The 22,081-nt window shown below is 36.4% G+C and overlaps 1 protein-coding gene across 1 annotated transcript; it reads left to right on the forward strand.

The window, feature by feature from the left end:
• Positions 1-348: 348 nt before the first annotated feature.
• LOC145565150 (uncharacterized) lies at positions 349-1,893 on the forward strand. Its single transcript, XM_081625239.1, has 3 exons — positions 349-533; positions 867-1,450; positions 1,565-1,893. The coding sequence occupies exons 1-3, from the start codon at positions 349-351 to the stop codon at positions 1,891-1,893; spliced, it is 1,098 nt and encodes a 365-aa protein (XP_081481365.1).
• The last annotated feature ends 20,188 nt before the right edge of the window (positions 1,894-22,081 follow it).

A 22,081-nucleotide genomic window follows, 5' to 3' on the forward strand; every position in this document is an offset into this window, starting at 1 on the left:
CGGAATTCCTACCTACCAAATCATTCAATCTTTTATGGTGGCCTAAGTCCTCAAGGGAAATCGTGTCTTGATGGAGGAGTCGAAGGTCCCATTATGAATAGAACGGAGGAGGAAGTGGTAGACATCATTGAAGACGTAGTGAGGTATTATAGAGATTGGCAAGATGGTGAAAGGGAACCAACTAGCGAGAGTAGTTCTTTGGTTTACTCGGTTGATCATCTTAATTCCATCAACAACTTGTCCTCACAAATGACAAACTTAGAGAAAGAGTGGTGTTCTATCAAAGCTAAACCGGAGAGTTCAATCTTCCAAGCTTCAACTCTTCCCTCCTAATTTAAGGGGAGAGGTATGTCTTCTAACTCTCAAATTCCTCCTTCTGATAACATGCCTAGTGGTTGCTTGTTTTGTGATGTATGTGGTTCATATGAGCATGATTCTTCTACGTGCCCTCATTCGTTTGTGGATGGATGTGATGATCAAGATGGTAATGTGAACGAGCATATGAACTTTGTGTCAAACAATAATGAGTCAAGGTTTGATAATCAAAGAGGTCAAGGGGATAGGAATTATCACAACTAAGGCAATTTTGACAACTATAACCAAGGTGGTGGTTATAGGAACCAAGGGAACTGAAACTCCCGAGGTAACTATAACAACCAAGGTTATAGTGGCCAAAAACAAGGCCAAATTTATGGTAACCATAATCAAGGGCATGGTTAAAATCAAAATAGAGGTAATTGGAACAATCAAAATAGGGGAAATTTTCAAAACAATGCTTAAAGGGGTCCCCCACCCGGTTTTGTTCCAAAGAACCAAATTCATGGTGATAATTCCTATGCTCAACCTTCTTCTTCCTCTTCTTCTAGGACTAATTTAGAGGAATCCATTGAAAATCAAATCAAGTTGTTGAACACCTACATGGTAGTTAGTGATAAGAAATTCAATGAAGTGATGACTCATAACAAGATGTTAAAGACCCAAATCACTCAACTAGCCAATACCTTGAAAGAGAATGCTGGCCCTTCTTCTTTACCCTCTCAAGGTCTTGACCCCAAGAAACTGGTTTATTATATTACCACTAGAAGTGGCAAGGTGCTAGAGGAGAGAGTTTCTAGTAGGAATCAAGAGAAGGAGAAGGTGAGTGATTCATTCGATCATGATGAGCATGATATGTCAAGCAAGAAAAGTGAGAGTTCTAATGAGAAGTCCAAGGAGAAAGAAAGAATGCAAGATGAGGCTATCAAACCTAAGCTTCCCTACCCCCAAAGATTTATGAGGCATAATTTAGATGCACAATTTGGGAAGTTTCTCGAGATGCTTAAGGAACTCCATCTTTCTATTCCTTTGACTGAAGCTTTGCAACAAATGCCAAACTATTCAAAGTTCTTTAAGGACATTTTGAGTGGCAAGAGAGAGTGCAACTTTGTTGATTCGGTGAGTGTTGGGGAATGTTGTAGTGCTCTTATCCATAATGACCTACCCCCAAAGATGAAAGATCCCGGAAATTTCTCAATCCCTTGATAAATCAATGACAAATTGTTCCAAAATGCTCTTTGTGATTTAGGTGCTTGTGTTAGCATCATGCCATACTCTGTTTTCAAGAAGCTTAAACTAAGAGACCTACTTCCTACCAACACGACCCTACAATTAGCCAACCGTTCCATTAAGATTCCCAAAGGTAGGATTGAGGATGTCCTCCTCAAGATAGGAGAGTTTACCATTCTCGTTGATTTCATTGTGCTTGAGATTGTGGAAGATGACAATATACCTATCACCTTATGGAGACCATTCTTAGTTACCTTGGGTGCCTTAATTGACGTGAAGGGTGACCTCATTACTTTGTGTGTTGGTAATGATAAGGATAGTTTTAAGCTCAAGTCAATGCATGAGTGACGGGGGGAAAAACTAGGTCGTTGACTAATCCTCCCTCGGTCAAACTAAATTTATAAACACTCAACAAACCTAAATACGAGTATAGAGGTAAGTCAAGGGTCGAACCCAAAGGAACGGTTATGTTCAAGTGCTCTCAATCAATGCCTAAGCTAGGTCAAAGTCTAAGGATAAAAGGTAAACATTAACCAACTAACAAAACAAACAACCAAACAAATAGAGCACTAGGGAATGGGGATCAACGAGTAATCATGACAATAGTAGCAACTCAGAAACAACATGCAAATCAATGGTTGCGAAGACTAATGGTAAGAGCAATCAAAAGAGCTCGACAAGCTATCTCCTAGAGGTTTAACTAGCGCCAACTACAAGAGACACTAACTAGGAACATCACTAACCAAGCTCACTCGACAATTGCAATTCCTAAATCAATGGTCCGTATCATTAGAAACTACAATGCAATCTAGCATAATTCTCAAGGCTTATCGAATTACACACATGCACAATTTCCATCAATCACTTTAATCTCAACAATCAATCAACACAATTCCCAAATTAAGCACAATCAATCAATCATACAAGTTATACCCAATCCCTAGCCAAACAACTACTCTAACATCATCGTCTAATCAACTAACAACTAAGGAAATCGAGAATCAACATAATATCAGGAACAACTACACTAATCAAGAATCAAACATCAAAATCAATCCAAACAAACAAGAATAATAAACAAGGAAATAAAATGAGATAGAGTTAAAAATGCTCATTAATAATAGAGAAGATCTTCAACACAATTGTCATCATTGAATCTTCAATCTCTCAATCACCATTGAAATTCCTCACTTTCTCTCTCTAAATCTACTCCTAAACTAACCCTAAAACTAGAGAGAGAAGCTCTCAACTAAGCTAAAAATATGATCAAAGATTATCTCTATATGCTTCCCATTCCCCCAAAAATCGGGTTACAAGGTATAAATAGGAGGCGTGAAACGAAGCCGATCAAAACAAGGGCTAGGAGGGGCGCGCCCGCCCCCGTGGATTGCGCGCCCGCGCTCCTCTGGGTTCCTTCGGTTCTTCTCGAGGCTTCGTGTGTTCACTAAGGGACTTCGAGCGAGCGCACTAAGGATGGAAGATCCAAAGGAGCTTGACAGTGGGTTCAACACCACTCCTTCATGAGAGCGCGGCTTGAGAGCGCAAGAGCTAGAAATTGGAGAATCCACTTCCTTGCATCTTGAGCTTTCCTATTGCCATGAGCTTACTCCAAAAGAATCTTCCACCTTAGCAATCCATCCATATCAAGACCCGAACCTCGTACAATACCTACAACCATGAAAAGAAAGCAAATAAAGGAGAAAAGACTAGAAAAACCATAGAAATGCATAAAACCACAAAATAAGAGAGAAAAGGTAAAACAAAGAGAAAAAGCGTGAAACTAAGCATTTAGTAAGAGGGAAATCTTTGAAAAGAAGGTAAAAACAACCTAAATAATCATCAAATGGGTGCCATTATGACACCCATCAAATACCCCCAAACTTATCTTTTGCTCATCCTCGAGCAAAACAAAACCAATGGAAATAAAATGACGAGCTTATTTAAACAAACAAAAGAAAAGACGAGATGAGAATATACACTAACTCACTTTCGTAGGAATCACGGTCAATTTAAGCAACTAAAGATAAGTCATTTAAACCCCTAGATCGCCCTAGAGGACGAGTAATGCTCTCGTAAGGGTTTCCTAAGAGATTAACCCATAACTCTAACAAACCAAACAAACAAGGCAAAGCATGAAAAAGAAGCAAAAAGAAAAGAAAAGGAAAGAAAACAAATGTTCATGAATGGACTTTTTGCAAATTTACAAGTATAAATGAACGCAAATCTTACTAAACAAGTAAGGGAGTGTACGTTTCAAGATATCTATGGTTGATTGAAACATAGGACATGCTAAGCATAGAGAACTATCAAGATGCAATTCACTTTCATCTCAAAACATTTTTAGCACATTCTCCCAATTAGCTTCAAATATACTTTTAGCAAGCCTCTCAATGGTTCCTTGCAGGAATCGGAAAAAAGAAAGAGATTTGAGGCTACTTGACGTCTCAACTATTGCATCCCGCTCTATAAGCTTGACCTACATCTCCCTCCACCGACTAGTGACTCAACCACAAAGGTCAAAAGGTCTTGGAAAGGGTTGTAATGTAAGGGCAAGAAGGGTGAGGGTAGGCTAAAATTTGAAATTTGGTGGTATACCTAAATCGTGAAGCAAAGATTGGCCAAATCTCAACACCAAAACCAAGTAATCACCAAACAAAAACACAACTCCCCCAAGCTTATTCAAAGCCAAAATCACAAACATATACACAAAAAGGGTAAGAACGCTTCCCCCCAAGCTTGAACAAAGCATTGTCCTCAATGCTTAAAATAGGGAGAAAGACACTTACATCAAAATATTTTTGAATTTTCATTCTTCACTTTTTTCAATTTTTGCCAAAGCTTTTGAATGTGCTTTGCTTTTTCTCATTTTTTCATTTTTCTCACTTTATTCAATGTCCTCGCCTCTTTTAACTATGGACGGATTTTTCAACTTTTGCATTTGCTTTTTATTCACAAAATAGTTACAACACAAACTTGCTTTCATTATAAGAACCAAACAATCTATTTCATACACCAAAACTCCAACATAAGAGACCAAATGCTTCACAAAAACCAAAGATAAGAAAAAGAATGAAACAAAAGGCTCAAGATCTAAAGATGTGGCTTGAAAAGAAGGGTATATGGCTCAAATGGTTAGTAAGTAGGCAAATTAAAACCCAAAACAAAGAAATATAAAAATATCCTAGAAAAGTAAAAATTACCACCCCGAAAAGATGCCTTTGTCCTTCCTAAATGGCTTGGTCGCGATCTCGGGAGATGAAAGTCAAATTCTAGATAAAGCATACAATAGCCAAGGATCCATGTGCCGCTTAATCAAGAAATGTTAAAAGCAAGAAGAAATAAAACCTCACATGGTTATAGAAAAAACTCACTATTAGTTTCAAATTCACCAAAAGGGAGCAATTGCAAATTTTCAAAAACAATAGAATCCGGCTTCAAGGTCCCAAAAGTTCTAAACGACTACCTTAGCATACTCTATCCTAAAATCAACCAAAGATACTCTCAAATCGTGCACACTGTTACCATTTAAGAAGAAAAGCATTCAACTATACAAGTCCAAACGTATTATGTCCAAAGCAAGAACAAAACAAAACACAACGCAAATTTGCCTTGAAAGAAACAAAAATCTTTTTGGAGTTTTTTTTTTCCAAAATAAAGAACATGGAAATGCATATACAAATGTGCATGGCATATATGAATCAAAATCCCACCAAATATGATAGAAAACCCTCCCCCAAGCTTGAATGAGACAAAGCGCTGAAACATAAATCAAATAATCCATCGGAGGGGAAAAGGAAGAAATCAATCCAATAAACCAACACTGTCCAACAAGTCATCAACCATTATTAGAGAAAGAGCAACGAAAGATATTACCGGATTTAGGTGGGTGTAAATACCCGCAAATGACCCAATTTAACCCTTCAAAGCCAAGTTCATCTATCATTGAATCTTGTTTTCCATATGCTAGCAAAATAGGAGTCAATCTTCCTTGATTTTTGAATCAAACCAATGCACCAAAGCATATCGAGTCATGTACCTAGCAAAAGGCACACAAACATATCCATGAGAAAAAATCTATTCTAAAAAGAAAAGAAAATGAAAGCAATAAAACACGGGTTACTTTCCGAGAAAGGCTTGCTTAAGGTCTAAGCTTGACCGCTCTAGAAAATAGTAATTCAACGCACGGAAGAGCTTGTCAAATGCACTACTACACATTTCATAAGAAAGTAAGTGTGCACATGACAAAAAGAAGGCATGCAACAAGCTTAGTGCACACCTATGAGGAGAGAGATGCCAAGAGAAAGAAGAAGAATCGAAAGAAAATTCAACAAAATAAGAAAAGGAAAAAGAAGAAGAAGAAGGCAAACTCTCCTCATAATATTTTTGGGTGGAAACATCACCCTTTTCCTCAATAGTAGACGAATGAGGGACATGAAAATTATCATAGACAAGGGGGTCCCTAATAGGCTCGTTGACAAAGGAAGGGAGGGATATAGGAGTGTAGCGGATATGGTTAAAACTCCTTGAAAAAGGGATATGAAAGGAGCTGATAGGAGCTATGGTCTCACAAATGAACTCTTCCTCACTACCATGCCTCAAATTACCAACAAGAGCATGGAAATCAATCATAGAATCCTCAAAAGGAGAACACTCATGATCTCCATCTCCCTCAAACATCCAACTTCCAAGAGGAACTATATAATCCCCTCCATCACAACAATGAACAATAACTCCCTCAACTTCCTTAAAGCCCAAAGTCTCAAAACCATGCATGAAAGGATGCAAATTCATTTTAAACTCATCTCTTTCCCTTGAAGCATCCTCAATGAACTCATTTAGAAGGGTATGGATTTTATTTTGATTCTCAAAGAACTTATGGGACATAACCTCAAACGAGTCCAAGTACTCATGGATAGAAGAATCACAATCATGCATAAGACACTCATCAAGATGGGAAGGAGGGTTGGGGTTTTCGAAATTGACACTCTCTTCATTCTCAACTCCTTCACCATCACTCAAATTCTCACCAAAGGGATCCTCACCCTCTCTTGGTTGCTCAAAATCATCATCATCATCCTCAACACACACATTGGATAAGGATTTTTCATAAACAAGCATCAAGGAGGACAATTGACTTTTCAACTCTTCCTTTCTTTTCAATTCTTCATTAAAAATACCCTTACGCTCTCTAATCATTTCCAATTGGCTCCTCAAAGTTTCCATCATTTGTCTCTCCAAGGGCCTAAGATTAGGATTCATCTCTAACTCCCTCAAAGATTCATCAATTTGGCTATAGTGGACTAGAGAATCATCACAAGAGTTTGGAGAATGAAAAGGCAAAGAGGGTTGATCAATAGTAAAAGAAGAGTCACAACCAAGGGTAGGACCATGCACATTAAAATCATGAGAATTTTCATTAAATAGGGGAGAGGGGGCACAATCAAGCATATGAGATTCGTTATTAAGGGAATGAACTACATCACAAGGAGGCATGGTAAATAGTGAAGAAAATTGAAACACACCATTAGCATCAACTTGAGCATGCACTTCATCATCATCAACAAAAGGGGAAATAGAGTTGAAATCATTTGTTCTAGGTTCACTAATGGGATCATGTGACAAATCATCAGAATTCATGCTAATATTGGAAAAATCAACACATTGCACATCAACATTAGAATCATGATTACCCCTATTATAGACATCCCTAGCAAACCAAACATAGAAATCCCAAGCATCATCAATTGAAAATGCTCTAAATTCACCATTATGCATGCATTCAACTTTATTCCTAGTTTGCTCATTCAAACCAAAATAACAAATCTCACATGCCTCCCAAAGACTACAATAATTATAGTTCAAAAACCCTATAAGTCGATGGAAATATTCACAAAAAGCCTCATTATCATGTTAAGGAAATGAGAGACATGCCATTTTTTTTTTTTACAAAACAAACAAAAATCAAATAAAAGAAAGGTATATACAAAGACCTAAACTAAAGCAATAAAAAACACTCAAACATAGACATTGTTTCCTGGCAACGGCGCCATTTTTGACGGGAGGAAAAACTAGGTCGTTGACTAATCCTCCCTCGGTCAAACTAAATTTATAAACACTCAACAAACCTAAATACGAGTATAGAGGTAAGTCAAGGGTCGAACCCAAAGGAACGGTTATGTTCAAGTGCTCTCAATCAATACCTAAGCTAGGTCGAAGTCTAAGGATAAAAGGTAAACACTAACCAACTAACAAAACAAACAACCAAACAAATAGAGCACTAGGGAATGGGGATCAACGAGTAATCATGACAATAGTAGCAACTCGGAAAAAACATGCAAATCAACGGTTGCGAAGACTAATGGTAAGAGCAATCAAAAGAGCTCGACAAGTTATCTCCTAGAGGTCTAACTAGCGCCAACTACGAGAGACAATAACTAGGAACGTCACTAACCAAGCTCAATCGACAATCGCAATTCCTAAATCAATGGTCCGTATCATTAGAAACTACAATGCAATCTAGCATAATTCTCAAGGCCTATCGAATTACACACATGCAAAATTTCCATTAATCACTTTAATCTCAACAATCAATCAACACAATCCCCAAATTAAGCACAATCAATCAATCATACAAGTTATATCCAATCCCTAGCCAAACAATTACTCTAACATCATCATCTAATCAACTAACAACTAAGGAAATCAGGAATCAACAAAATATCAAGAACAACTACACTAATCAAGCATCAAACATCAAAATAAATCCAAACAAACAAGAATATTAAACAAAGAAATAAAATAAGATAGAGTTAGAAATGCTCATTGATAATAGAGAAGATCTTCAACACAATTGTCACCATTGAATCTTCAATCTCTCAATCACCATTGAAATTCCTCACTTTCTCTCTCTAAATCTACTCCTAAACTAACCCTAAAACTAGAGAGAGAAGCTCTCAACTAAGATAAAAATATGATCAAAGATTATCTCTAATTGTTTCCCATTCCCCCAAAAATCGGGTTCCAAGGTATAAATAGGAGGCATGAAACGAAGCCGATCAAAACAGGGACCCAGAGGGGCGCGCCCGCACCCGTGGATTGCGTGCCCGCGCTCCTCTGGGTTCCTTCAGTTCTTCTCGAGGATTCGTGCGTTCATTAAGGGACTTCGAGCGAGCGCACCAAGGGAAGATCCAAAGGAGCTTGACGGTGGGTTCAACACCACTCCTTTATGAGAGCGCGACTTGAGAGCGCAAGAGGTAGAACTTGGAGAATCCACTTCCTTGCATCTTGAGCTTTCCTATTTCCATGAGCTTACTCAAAAAGCATCTTCTACCTTAGTAATCCATCCATATCAAGACCCGAACCTCGTACAATACCTATAATCACAAAAAGAGAGAAAATAAAGGAGAAAAGACTAGAAAAACAATAGAAATGCACAAAACCACAAAATAAGAGAGAAAAGGTAAAACAAAGAGCAAAAGCATGATACTAAGCATTTATTAAGAAGGAAAGCTATGAAAAGAAGGTTAAAACAACCTAAATACTCATCAAATGGGTGCCATTTATGACACCCATCAATGAGTCTTTATCTTACGTGAAGGGTATTATGTGTATCAATCCATCTCCTTCAAATGACAATGCTTGCATGCTTGTGTCTTCTACTAATGACATTTTTTAGCTTGTGATGATGTTCCTATGAGTGCTAAAAGCAAGCTGGTTAGTAAAGATGTCAAGAAACCTTCAAAGGTAGAGGATAAGGATGTGATTGAAATACCTTCATGGTTTGAGTTTTCATTGAATGATGATGAGCATGGTTCAACTCAAATGAAGAAGAAGTTAAAGAAGAAAAATAAATAGAAGCACTCATAGGAACACAACACTCTTGGTTCGGTTTCTTTGATTCAAGATGATACATATCATGATGTGATTTTGCCCAAGCTTGGCAATGACTTTGCTCTCTCTACCACTTTGGACAAAGTGGTTTTCTTTGATCCTCCGTGATTTGGAGGAGACGTCAAGATACGACGTTAAACAAGCGCTTCCCAGGAGGTAACCCGGTTTTCTAACCTTTTTCTTTCTTTTATATTTTTTGTATTTTTGGATTATTTCCTTATTTTTCTTTGTTTTCTTAATTTTAGGTACATTGGGATTCATTGAAGTTTAATTTCCAACAATTTTGGTGTCATTTGAAGGTTTAGGAAGTTTAGAGTTGAGTTAGAAGTAGAGATGTGATTGATGAGAAGGGACGCTCTCATGGCTACGCTCTCGTGGATTTTAATCATGAACGAGTACTTTTTACAATATTTTGTGATTTTTGGTCTATCTTGCTCGTGGGCATCACTTGAGCTTGACGCTCGAGAGCGTCAATTTGCGCACCCCTCCGCACATACTCCGCACACACCCCCACCCCTGCTGTATGCGCGCACGCAAGGCTCTGCGCGCATGCACAGCAGGGGCAGCCCCTTCTCCTTTTGCCTCACTCTCTCGCACAGCTCACTAACTCAACCCTCCTCACTTCCTTTCTTTCTCACTCCCTGATTTTCTCACTCTATTTCTCCTCCCTTTTTCTTTCTTTTCATTTCTCTTTTGATTTTACTTCAACTTTAGAACATCAAATTCCCTTGCTTCATTAACATTACACGATTTACAAGTTGCATTCTTTTTTATTTCTTTTGTGTATTTCTTCATGAAGTTACTAACATTCTTTTGTGTAGATATTTCTCCTTTTCTTTCTTTTTATCTCACTTTTTAGGTCCTTGATTAGGGCATTCGACGCATGGAATTTGGTAACGAATTTCTTGTTATCGTGCTTGTTCTTTCATATCGGGATCGTTTGGTGAGACCTTTCTATTTTCTTTCTTTTACTCTTCCTTTTGTGTGCATAGTTTAGGCTTAGATTAGGAAGAGTTGAACAGTTCGAGGTTGCTTGCTATTAACACCTTAGTGTGTTTGGGGTCATTGGCGTTGTAGCCGAATGACCATTTGTTTGTCGATTGGGATATTATGTGTTTGGCTTGCTTCCTTGTGTTTTTCTTTTCCCTTTTCAATTTCCTTCTTTTATTTCTTTTTCTTTTCCTTTCCTTTCTCTTTTATTTTCCTTTTGTTTTGTCTATTGTTTTTGTTTTCTCCTTTTCTTTTCCCTTTTTCTCTTTATAATTGCTTTTTAACAAATGCTATTTTTGAAATTTTAAAAACAAAAAAACAAACAAACAAAAAAAAAACAAACAAACAAAAAAAAAACAAAACAAAAAAAAATTACATAAAAAAATGAAAAAAAAAATGAAAAAAGAAAAAACAAATAAAAAAATAGATTTTCCTTTTGAGGCAAAGTTCTAGTTTCTTCTTGTTTTTGCCTTTGCTTTAGACTTGCATTTTTAGATATTACCCTTCCTAAATTGCAATAGTTTGCACGGTTTGAGAGTATCCTCGGTTGATCCTAGGAAGCGCATGCTAAGGTAGCTCGGTTAAGAACTTTAGAGGACGTTTGAACCCTTAGTCCACGGGAAAGTGGTAAAATGGAGTTGCTCCCTATGGGTGGATTTGAAGCCCTTTAGTTGGTATTTGCTATTTTCAAACATCCCTGGTGAGGTTCACTTTGTTCTAGCCTTCATCATTCTTATTGTGTGGCTTTTTGGATTCTCCACTATGCATGTCTTAATTCTTGTGTTGACTTTTAGCTCCTAAGACCATGACCGAGCATCTTTAAGGAAGGATATGGGCACCTATTCTCATTTTTCTTTGTTTTCTTTTTATTTAGTCACATATTTGATTTTCTATTTTCCATAAACCTTCTTGCTAACCATGTTGAGCTTCCTATTTCCCGCTCTTGTTTATACCACATTACAAGCCTTATGACTTATGTTTACCGACCCTCTTAGTTAGTGAAGCATTGGCTTGTGAGGTTTGAGTTTTGTTTTGATTGTATATGAACATTAGCTCTTTGAATAATGATTTTATTTGAGACTTTAAAAGTTGGGTACTATTGTCTTTACTAGAAAGTTTCAAAAACAAGTTATGTTCTAGGGAAATCAAATGTTGTTTCATGATAAGAAAGAAATGAATATGATTGAAAGAAAAGGCCGTCCATAGTTAAAAAAGGCAAGGACATGAAATAAGTGTGATTATGTGCATTATTCAATGAAAAAATGAAAAAATTGAAAAAAGAAAAAAAAAAGTGAAAAACCAAAAAAACTCAAAATGTTTCAAGTTGGTTTCGTTTCCTTCCCTATTCTACGCATTGAGGACAATGCTTTGTTCAAGCTTGGGGGGGAACGTTACTTTGTTCTTGTATATATTGTGTAGTAGTGTTGAATAAGCTTGGGGGAGATGGCATTAATCGATATTTTTGTTTCTTATTTGGTGACTTCTTGAGTGAAAGAATTTTTCTTCCTTTTGGTTTTAACTTTCTCCTTTCTCCTTTTTGTGCTTTGCCTCGTTTTACTTTGAGAGTTATGGGTTAATCTCTTTGGAAACCCTTACGAGAGCATCACTCGTCCTCTAGAGCGATCTAGGGGTTTAAATGGCTTGTCTTTGGTTGCCAAAATTGGTCGTGATTCCTACGGAAGTGAGTTAGTGTATGTTCCCATCCTCTTTAGTTTTCGTGTTTCTTTCTTTGCTTCAATAATGTCATCATTTTCCCTTGGGTTTGATTTTGTTTTGCTCGAGGACGAGTAAAAGTTTATCTTGGGGGCATTCGATGAGCGTCATTTATGGCGCTCAAAAGAATAGTTTTAGGTCCTTTTTCTATATTTTCTTTCTTTATTTTCAATTAATTTTCTTAGTTTTCTTTGATTTTTCTGCTTTAATAACTCATTTTGGTTTTCGATTAGTTTTATGAGTTTTTCATGATTTTAGTTCTTAATTTGTGGTTTTATTTTAGTTTTATTTCATTTTTTTTCCTCCCTTACTTTTATTTGTATTTTGTAGGTGAAGTTTTAAAGTTTAAGTTGTCGCGCTCTCAAGGTTGTGATCTCATTGATTTTGGTGATGAACACGCAATTTTATGAAGTTCAAGGGCTTCCCTCCTCGCGAGCATTACCATGAGAGCGTCGTCCATAGGGATGCACAAGAGCGCTAGAAGCGAAGCTTCATGCAAAGGGCCACGAGCTAGTAGAAGAGGAGTTGCGCGCCACAAGGATGCAACAAGGGTGCGTGCGTGCAGACCCCCCTGTGCGTGCGCACAGGACTGCTGTGCGCGCGCACCGCCGCCTTCCGTCCCCTTATTTTTCTTTTTCTATTTATATCTAGTACTTGATACATTTTTTAATTTGCTTTGTTTTTCAATTACATTATGTCTAGTGAGTAGATTAGTAGCTAGGGAGAAGGGGAAGCATGCTTGATTGATGATCTTTGCTAGTTGATGATTCTTGATTGATTGAATTGATGCAATTAAATTGGTTGACATAGTTGTGCATGTGATTAATTTGATTAGGAGTGATCAACCTTGATGATTAATCTAGATTGCATAGTAATTTTCAATGACATGAACCCTTGATTTGAGAATTGCTTTAATTGGTTGAATTTGATTGTGATTTTCGTTGTTAGTCATTCATAGTGAACCCTAGCTTGACTTATAGGAGATAACTCTTGAATTCTATTGATTGCAACTATTGTTTGTCCCTTGCAACGTTAAATCAATTAAGTTCTTCATCGATTGGCATGATCATTGGGCTTGCATGTGGAACCTAAATCCCTAGTGTTTTTCATATTGATTTTTCTTCATTGTTTAGTTGATTGAAACTTTAGATACACCTCAATTTACCTCTTATTCGTCGAAGTAGCTTGACCATAGGCTATAGCATTCTCCCCCTCGTTCCTCGTGGTTCGACTTGGACTTGTCCTATACTAGGAGTAAGTTTGATTTTCTTAATTGTTTGATTGGTGGTGCTTTAGATCTCAACGACTTAGATTACCACACATCACTTATTCTATAGGGTCCTTATGAGAAAGTAGCCCCCAGTTTAGTTGAGGATATATCTAGATGGTAACTAGCCTATATTTAAAGTGAATTGAATCTTGAGGTGCAAAAAGATTTAAGTGAATCTTTAATTTGCATGTGGTAGAGTATCACACAAGATGATCCTTAGTAGTGATGCCACTTTACCCTCGAAAGTCACTGGAAAAGAAGAATTTGACGCCTCCTTGAAATGTCATCGAAGGCTTATGTGTCTCTCATGGTCATTAGGAATTAATTTTATGATTTTATTTTAGAGAGATGTTAAAAGAAGAGTATCCCTAAGGAATACCAAGGATGAGCAAAGAGATCTACTTATAAAGAAATATCATCTATCCATGTCCACAAGATGAAAAAACTAATCTCAAGCAAGAGGAAAATTAGCAACTTGCTCTACCGGTGAGCTAAAAAAAGGAAGTAAAAAAGAGGACATATTAAGCTATCGTGTTTCCATTTTATTGGACTTCAGCGTACAACTATCTTGTTTCTACTAAAATGAAAGGGAAGAAAATCTGTTTGAAATCTTTGTTACATAGGACGAGTCTATGTGTCTAAGAATTCGGCATAAAAGAGAAAAACCCCATGTATGTTCACTATGAAGACAACAAAGATAATGAAGGTAGCCTAAAAAAGTTAATGATGGATGAAATAGTGGAAGGTTGAGCCCCACAACAACAACCATGCATGTTACTTTTACTATAGCCATGTTTTAAATATTAATGTTCTGTATTTCTTTTAAAAAAATCAGCTTTGTACAAAGAAGTAGTGGTTGATCGATATGCATTTGCTAATTCACGAGTATTGGTAGAAGGTAAGAATCCTTTGCTATGTAAAGGATTGTAGGAAACAAAAGAGAGGCAAGCTTGAACAGAGGTGAATCTTCTATGGGGCCCATCTAGGGCCTGGCCCCTAGTAGACGTCCGAAAAAAATTGGGTTTTTCTATATAGTAACCCTCTAACTTTTCGTTTTCTACGATGTGCCCCCCTGATGAGTGTCAGTTATGGCACTCATTTGGTAGCATTTTAGGACGTTTTCCTTATTTTTTATAGCTTTTCTCTTTAATTAATGCCTTAGTTTCATTCATTTAAGTTTTAGTATCTTCGTTTCTCTTATTTTGTGCTTTCTTGTGAAATAAGTGTATTTTTGTCTTTTCTACTTTACTTGCTTTACTTTCTTTTATTGTAGGCTTTTTTCGGGTCTCGGGATCTACTTTGGAAGGTTCTCCAAGTCTTTTGGATGCTTGGGACAAGACCTCATATCATTTGGTTGGCTAGAGTTCAAGATAAGAAGCACCTACTCTTATCATTAGCGCTCTCGTGCATCACCATCATCGCATGTCTAGATCATGAACACGCAAAAATGAATATTTAAAGGCTGCCCCCTTTGTTATCATCATACGAGAGCATCATTGAGGAGCATGCTTGTGAGCATTGGAACCAAAGCAAGAGTGCATGACCATCACTATGGTGCTTGAGCGCAGCAAAGGGCATGAGTGGCGCACACCCTCCTGTGCGCGCGCACGGGCCTTGCTGCACATGCGTACCACAGGCTAGCCGAGCCCTTTTTCTTCCCTTGCTATATATACTTGAGACCTTTCTATTTTTGGGACAACTTTATACTAGCTTAGAATTTCTCTCTCATATTTTAGCTTAGGTTGAGAATTTCTCCCTCTAGGGATTGGGTAAACATGTATGATTGATTGTTGAGATTGATTTGGGAATTTGAGTAGTTCTTAAGTTGTAATTAAATTGATTAATAGAGTTTTGCATATTGTCTAGTTTGATTAGAGTAGCTAACCATGATGCTAAAATTGATTGCATGATTGAATTGATTGACATGACCACTTGATATCGATTTGATCATAATTGGTTGAGTATTTGATTATGTTTCTTTTTATTGTTTAGCACTAGAGAAATCTAGGTTAGAGAGTATGAGGATGATTAATTGAATGCTCCTAATTGCTCCTTCTATTTGTCTTTAAATTGCTTATATTGATTGATTCCCTAATTAGCTTGATTACCATGAATGCATGTTAATCCCCATTCCCTAGTGTTTCATTTGTTTGTTTACTTGTTTAGTAGTTGTTTAGTGTTACCTCTTTACCCTTGACTTCGACCTAGCTTAGGCATTGATTGGAAATACTTGAATATAACCGTTCCTAGTGATTCGACCTTTGACTTACCTCTATACTTGTATTTAGGTTTGTTAAGTGATTATAAATTTGTTTGGCTCTAGGGAAGATTAGATAATGACCTACTTTTCCCTACATCAAAATGGTGTTGTTGCCGGGGAACGATGTTTATGTTTGAGTGTTTTTGATTGCTTGAGTCTAGGTCTTTGTATATACTTTTCTTTTATTTAATTTTTGCTTGTTTTGAAAAAAAAATGGCATGTCTCTCTTTTCCTCAATTTGACAATGAGCTTTTTTGTGAATATTTCAATAGACTTGAGGGATTTTTGGACTATAATTGTTGTAATATTTGGGAGGCTTGTGAGATTTGTTATTTGGTTTGAATGAGCAAACTAGGGATATTGTTGAATGTATGCATAATGGTGAATTTAGAGCATTATCAATCGATGATGCTTGGGATTTTTATGTTTGGTTTGCATGGGATGTCTATAATAGGGGTAATCATGATCCTAATATTGATGTGCAATAATATATTGATTCTTCTAATATTAGCATGAATTCCCATGAATTGTCATATGATCCCATATTTGAACCTAGAACGAATGATTTCAACTTTTCTTCCTCTTTTGTTCATGATGATGAGGTGAATGCTCAAGTTGATGCTAATGGTGTTGATAGGCTAAAGTCGTATCACCTAATCAAAAGTATTACCTAAGTCCTCTAACTAACGTAGATAGGGAAGTAGGGTCGAATCCATAGGGAAACAAGTCTTTCTATTCCTAATTAATTAATATAATCTAAACTATTAAGTAACCAAATTATTGTTATTAAAAGGGAATTAAACTACGAAGATTAAGAATAGGGAAAATCAGTTAATAAAAGGTCTAGGGTCATAGGTTCACCAATAATTAATATTCCGGGTTAAAACATAACAATCAATAATTAACATTGCACATATAACATGATTAACAGGCTCTCGCAATTTATTAATCAACATAGATCTAACAAGCTCTCGCAATTTACAAGATCTAAGTTCCTATTGAAAATAACCTTTAATATCAAATTAACATCTGCTCGATTCATAAATTCAATGTTGCTATACTTTTACAATCAAATCACATCTACTCGATTCATAATCCAATTGTAAAGAATTAAAACAATTCAATAAGAAATTATCATGCAATATCAATAATCAACAATAATAATTCGTCCCTTCATATTAATTATGGATCCTCTAAGAACCCTAGAATTGAACTACTCGCACATAATTAAATCTAAACTAACCAAAGCAATTAAATTAAGCATGATTAAAAGCAATAATAAGAAACTAATATACAAGCAATAAAACTAAAACTAAAATTAAGACAAAGTAAAACATAGAGAAAAGTCAAAGATTGGAAATTAAGAAATCAAAGAAAATCGGAAAATATAACTAAAGAACTAAATAATCTAAGAATTAATATGATAAAGCTAAACTAAGAAAAGCATAAATCTAAAACTAAACTACCTGATACTACAGTACTCCCTTATTCCCCTTTATATAACAAAAGTTAATGGCCACCAATCCCACTAACAATACAACTCCTATTAACAAAATCCTTTGTAAAGTCTAAAAAGCAAGTCACGCCCTACGTAAGAACCAAATCTATTGGGTTTTTTTGCATTAAGGCCCAACCGGATCAAAGTAGCAGCAATATTCATTCGCCCGATCGAGCTCGCTATCCTTACGTCCAACAGACTCGCGAGATTGGATCTTTTAACTTGAATTTGGCTGATTCAAAACTTGAGCCTAACCTCCTCTTTTGGACTTGGCTATAATACTAGCTTTTAAAGTTTGGACTCTTCACCAATTAAGCCCTAATCACCAAATTAAATTTCTCTAACTCGACCTTGGGCTTAAAATATTCGATCATAAGATACGATCAACTCCAATATCTTCGTAGTGGCTCAATAAGTTCGGGAATTATCATAATTTTGTTAATTCCTACAAAATAATACCAACTCTACAAAAACACTAGAAAACGTATATTAGTAATAAAAATAGCTTCGTAGAGCTCAAATAAGCACGAATATGACCGTGAGACGGGGAATATAAATATATATAAAATAGACTTATCAGGTGTGTTTCAATATTCTTCATTATTTAGCATGCCTTCTTGTGATGTGCTTTGTTCCCTCAATGATGAATCTCATACGCTTGATTTTTCCCCTTCTCCCCAATTTGATGAAAATGCTTATGTTTATAATGTTGATGATCCTACCTTTGGTTGTGACTCTTCTTTCACTATTGATCCTTAACCCTCTTCACCTTTTCATTCTCTAAACTCTTGTGATGAGTCTCTAGTTCCATATAACCAAATTGATGAATCTTTGAGGGACTTGGAGATGAATCCCAATCTTAGGCCCTTTGATATACAAATGATGGAAACTTTGAAGAGCCAATTGGAGATGATTAGAGAGCGTGAGGAGCTTTAAGGAAGAATTGAAAAGAAAAGAAGAGTTGGAAGGTTAATTGTCATCTTTGATGCTTGTTTATGAAAAATCCCAATCTAATGTGTGTGTTGAGGATGATGATGATGATTTTGAGCAACCAAGAGTGTGTGAGGATCCTATGATTGAGCATAGGAGTAAAGGAAAGGGAGTTGAGAGTGATGATGATGATGATGATTTTCTTTTTCTTTTGTCAATGAGCCTATTAGGGACCCCCTTGTCTATGATGATTTACATGTCCCTCATTCGTCTTCTATCGAGGAAAAGGGTGATTTTGCCACCTAAAAACATTTTGAGGAGAGTTTGCTTTATTCCTCTTCTTCTTCTTCTTCTTCTTCTTCTTCTTCTTCTTCTTCTTCTTCTACTTCTTATTTGTTGAATTTTCTTTTGATTCTTCTTCCTTTTCTTGGCATCCCTCTCCTCATTTGCGTGCACTATCCTTGTTATACGTCCTCTTCCCCTCATTTGTCTACTTGTTAATATATGAAATGTGTAGTAGTGCATTTGACAAGCTCTTGCGATCGTTGCAATATTATTTACTAGAGCGGTCAAGCATGGACCTTAAGAAAGCCTTTCTCAAGAAGTAACTCGTGTTTTATTGCTTTCATTTTCTTTCTTTTTAGAATAGATTTTCTCTCATGGAAATTGATCGAGGGTTAATAGGTCGTTGGTCTACAACCCTAATCAAATTAGAAATTTATAATACCTAAACTCACACCAAACTAGTTAGTGGCAAGTATAGGGTCGAACCACGAAGATTAAGTATATCAATTTATGCTAATTAGACTAGTAGGATGGTCGAGATATAGAGAGAGGTACAACTAAAACACTACTTAGATAAAACAACGAAAACTAGGGAAGGAGGAATCCAATTACATCAATGAATTCAACAACATTACAATTAGATGAAAATGACCTCAATTAGGAACAATCAACACACTCAACTCACTCTCGCTCAATTAAGCATGCTAATTATCTTACTAAACTAATTCACTCTAGCGCAATTAGCCTAGCATAGGTATGGAAGAATTTAGACTCTCAAACAACTCACTTTCGTACAATTGATTGAAAGCACAATTAAGAACATGGAATCAATTAGCTAGAAAGAGTCTAATCCATTAAGCATCATCCACACACAATAATCAAGAACCAATTGCATACTAATCACAATCAATTATTCAATTCATCAACATAACCTTCATCCATTTCCCTAAAATAAAATCTAATCTAACATGATGAACAAAAGCATAGAAAACAAGGTAAAATAAGAAATAAAGCAAGAATCAAACAACTAATCTAATTAACTACTCAAATCAACAAGCAAATAAACAAAGAACAAGAATTAAAGGAAAGCAATAAAGATGAGAGAAAGTTAGAAAGACTCATTAAATATATGAGAAGAAAATCCACAATTGCTTCTTCAACCTCTCAAAACTCCATAAAAATCCAAGCTTTCTCTCTCTAAAACTACTCCTAAACTAGAGAGAGAGAATCCTAATCTAACCCTAAGAGGGAGAAAATAAAATAGAGGCTAAACTAATCTAAGATGAATTAAAAGTTGAGAGAGTATTAAACCCCAAAGGGGTATTTATATTACAAGTTGAATAAAATAAAAGATAAATAAAACTAATTAAAATAATTAAATAAAAAAACTAAAAATAAAAAGAAAATGAAAAGGAAAAACAAACCAAAACCCACGAAAATACAAATCAGACCCCCCCCCCCCCCCCCCCTTTTCCCTGTTTCGTGGCTGCTCTCATTCATCATCCTCAATCAGCAAAACAACCATCATCACCACCGTTCATCAATTTAAATTAGCACAATCCTCATCAAGCATAATTAAATCGCGGCCGTTGGATTAATCGAAGCAATCATGACCGTCGAAATTCATTAAACCGTACAAAAATTAGCGACAAATCGGAGCGCTCGTGGCTAGGCATCTCCCAGCCATCTACCGAAAATTGGAGGGCTGGGAGCTCACCACAACCCGCGCCCGCGGCAGCAGCAGCCGCTCCCGCTGTTGTCTGGGTTGCGGTTTGCATGAGAACAGGGGGTTATGGCTGGCGGTTTTAGCGGCTGACGATGCTGCATGGTGGTGATTGCTAGGAATAGGTGCGGCGGGTTTTGGGGCTCGAATTGATGGCGAGGGTGCTGCTGCAGCTTTAGTAGTTGCGGGGGTGGAAGCTATTGGTGTTGTTGGCGGTGGTTTCTATTGGTGAGTGTGAGGTGGAGATGGATGTAGCGAGGTGAAGCAGGGGTTAATAGTGCGTGGCTGCTAGTTACGTGGGTGGTGGTTGAAATGGCGGTGTTGTGACTCTGGTTGGAGGTGCGTGCTGTTGGGGATTTGTGGTTTGCGTGGCTAGTGGGAATGCAGAGGAGGTGATGAGGAGAGGAAAATATGTGAGATGTGTGGTGCAGGATAATGAAAGGTGTGGTGAAGGTTTAAGGGAAGCAACATGAGGTTAGGGGCAACAGCTTGTGATGTTGTTTGACTCAATTCGAGATTCCAAACTTGATCCAAACTTGAAACTTGATTATCGGCCCAAACACACCTACAACCAAAAACCAAACAAAACCGAGGGTAGGACATAATATAATAAAATAAAACGAAGTAAAATAAAATAAAATAAAATAAAATAAAATACAAAACTAAAATAATTAAGAAAATGAGAGGAAGTTAGAAAATATTAAAAACAAAAACATAGAACTTGAGCTACAAACATTATAAAGTAAGAAATATAAAATAAAACACGAAATAAACTAAAAACTATTAAAAACTACTAAAATACTCAAATTAAAAGATAAAAGACGAGAATAAGCAAATAAGAGAAATAAAGAATAAAATGAGCTAAATTATTGGAAAATAAGCCGGAAAACGACTCAATAAACACCCCTAAAAGTGACATAAAAGTCACTTATCAGAAATGTTTGTGTGCCTTTTGCTAGGTACATGACTTGATACACTCTTTTCATTGGTTTGGATAGAGAATCAAGGAAGAATGACCCCAATTTTTGCTAGCATATGGAAAACAAGATTCAATTTTAGAGGAAATTGGCTTTGAAAGGTTAAATTGGGTCATTTACGGGTATTTACACCCACCTAAATCCGTAATATCTTTCCTTACTCTTGCTCTAATGGTTGATGACTTTTTGGACATGTGTTGATTTGTTGGATTGATTTCTTTCTTTTCCCCTCCCGTGGATTATTTGATTTATATTTGAGCATGTTGTCTCATTCAAGCTTGGGGGAGGGTATTTTATCTTGTTTGGTGGGATTTTGATTCATATATGCCTTGCACAATTGTATATGCTTTTCCATGTTATTTATTTTGAAAACTCGAAAAATATTTTTGTTTTTATCAAGGCAAATTTGCATTGTGTTTTGTTTTGTTCTTGCTTTGGACATAATATTTTTGGACTTGAATAATTAAATGCTTTTTTTCTTAGATGGTAACGGTGGGCACGGTTTGAGAGTATGCTCGGTTCATTCTAGGATAAAGTATGCTAAGGTAGTGTGTTTAGAACTTTTGGGACCTTGAAGCCCTAATCTACTTGTCTGTGGTAAGAAGGTGTTACCTCATATAGTGGATTTGAAGCTAATACTGAGTTATTACTACATGACAAGGGGAAAACTAGGTCGTTGACTAATCCTCCCTAAGCCAAACAAAATTTATAATCACTTAACAAACCTAAATACAAGTATAGAGGTAAGTCAAGGGTCGAACCACTAGGAACGGTTATGTTTAAGTGTTTTCAATAAATGCCTAAGCTAGGTCGAAGTCAAGAGGTGAAGAGGTAACACTAACAACTACCAAAACAAAGTACCAAACAAATAAAACAATAGGGAATGGGGATCAATAAGTAATCATGACAATTGCAACAACTTGGGAAGAACATGCCAATCAAAGGTTGTGAAAACTAATGATAAGAGCTATCAATTGGAATCAAAGAGCTATCTCCTAAT

The sequence above is a fragment of the Chenopodium album genome, chromosome 10, assembly GCF_948465745.1.
Source record: "Chenopodium album chromosome 10, dcCheAlbu1.1, whole genome shotgun sequence".
Lineage (NCBI taxonomy): Eukaryota > Viridiplantae > Streptophyta > Magnoliopsida > Caryophyllales > Amaranthaceae > Chenopodium > Chenopodium album.

Coding starts and splice junctions, on each gene's coding strand:
- LOC145565150 (XM_081625239.1), top strand. CDS start 349: ATGTCTTCTAACTCTCAAATTCCTCCTTCTGATAACATGCCTAGTGGT. Junction 534..866: donor TCAAACAATAATGAGTCAAG/GTTTGATAATCA, acceptor CTCTTCTTCTAG/GACTAATTTAGAGGAATCCA. Junction 1,451..1,564: donor TTCGGTGAGTGTTGGGGAAT/GTTGTAGTGCTC, acceptor TTTGTGATTTAG/GTGCTTGTGTTAGCATCATG.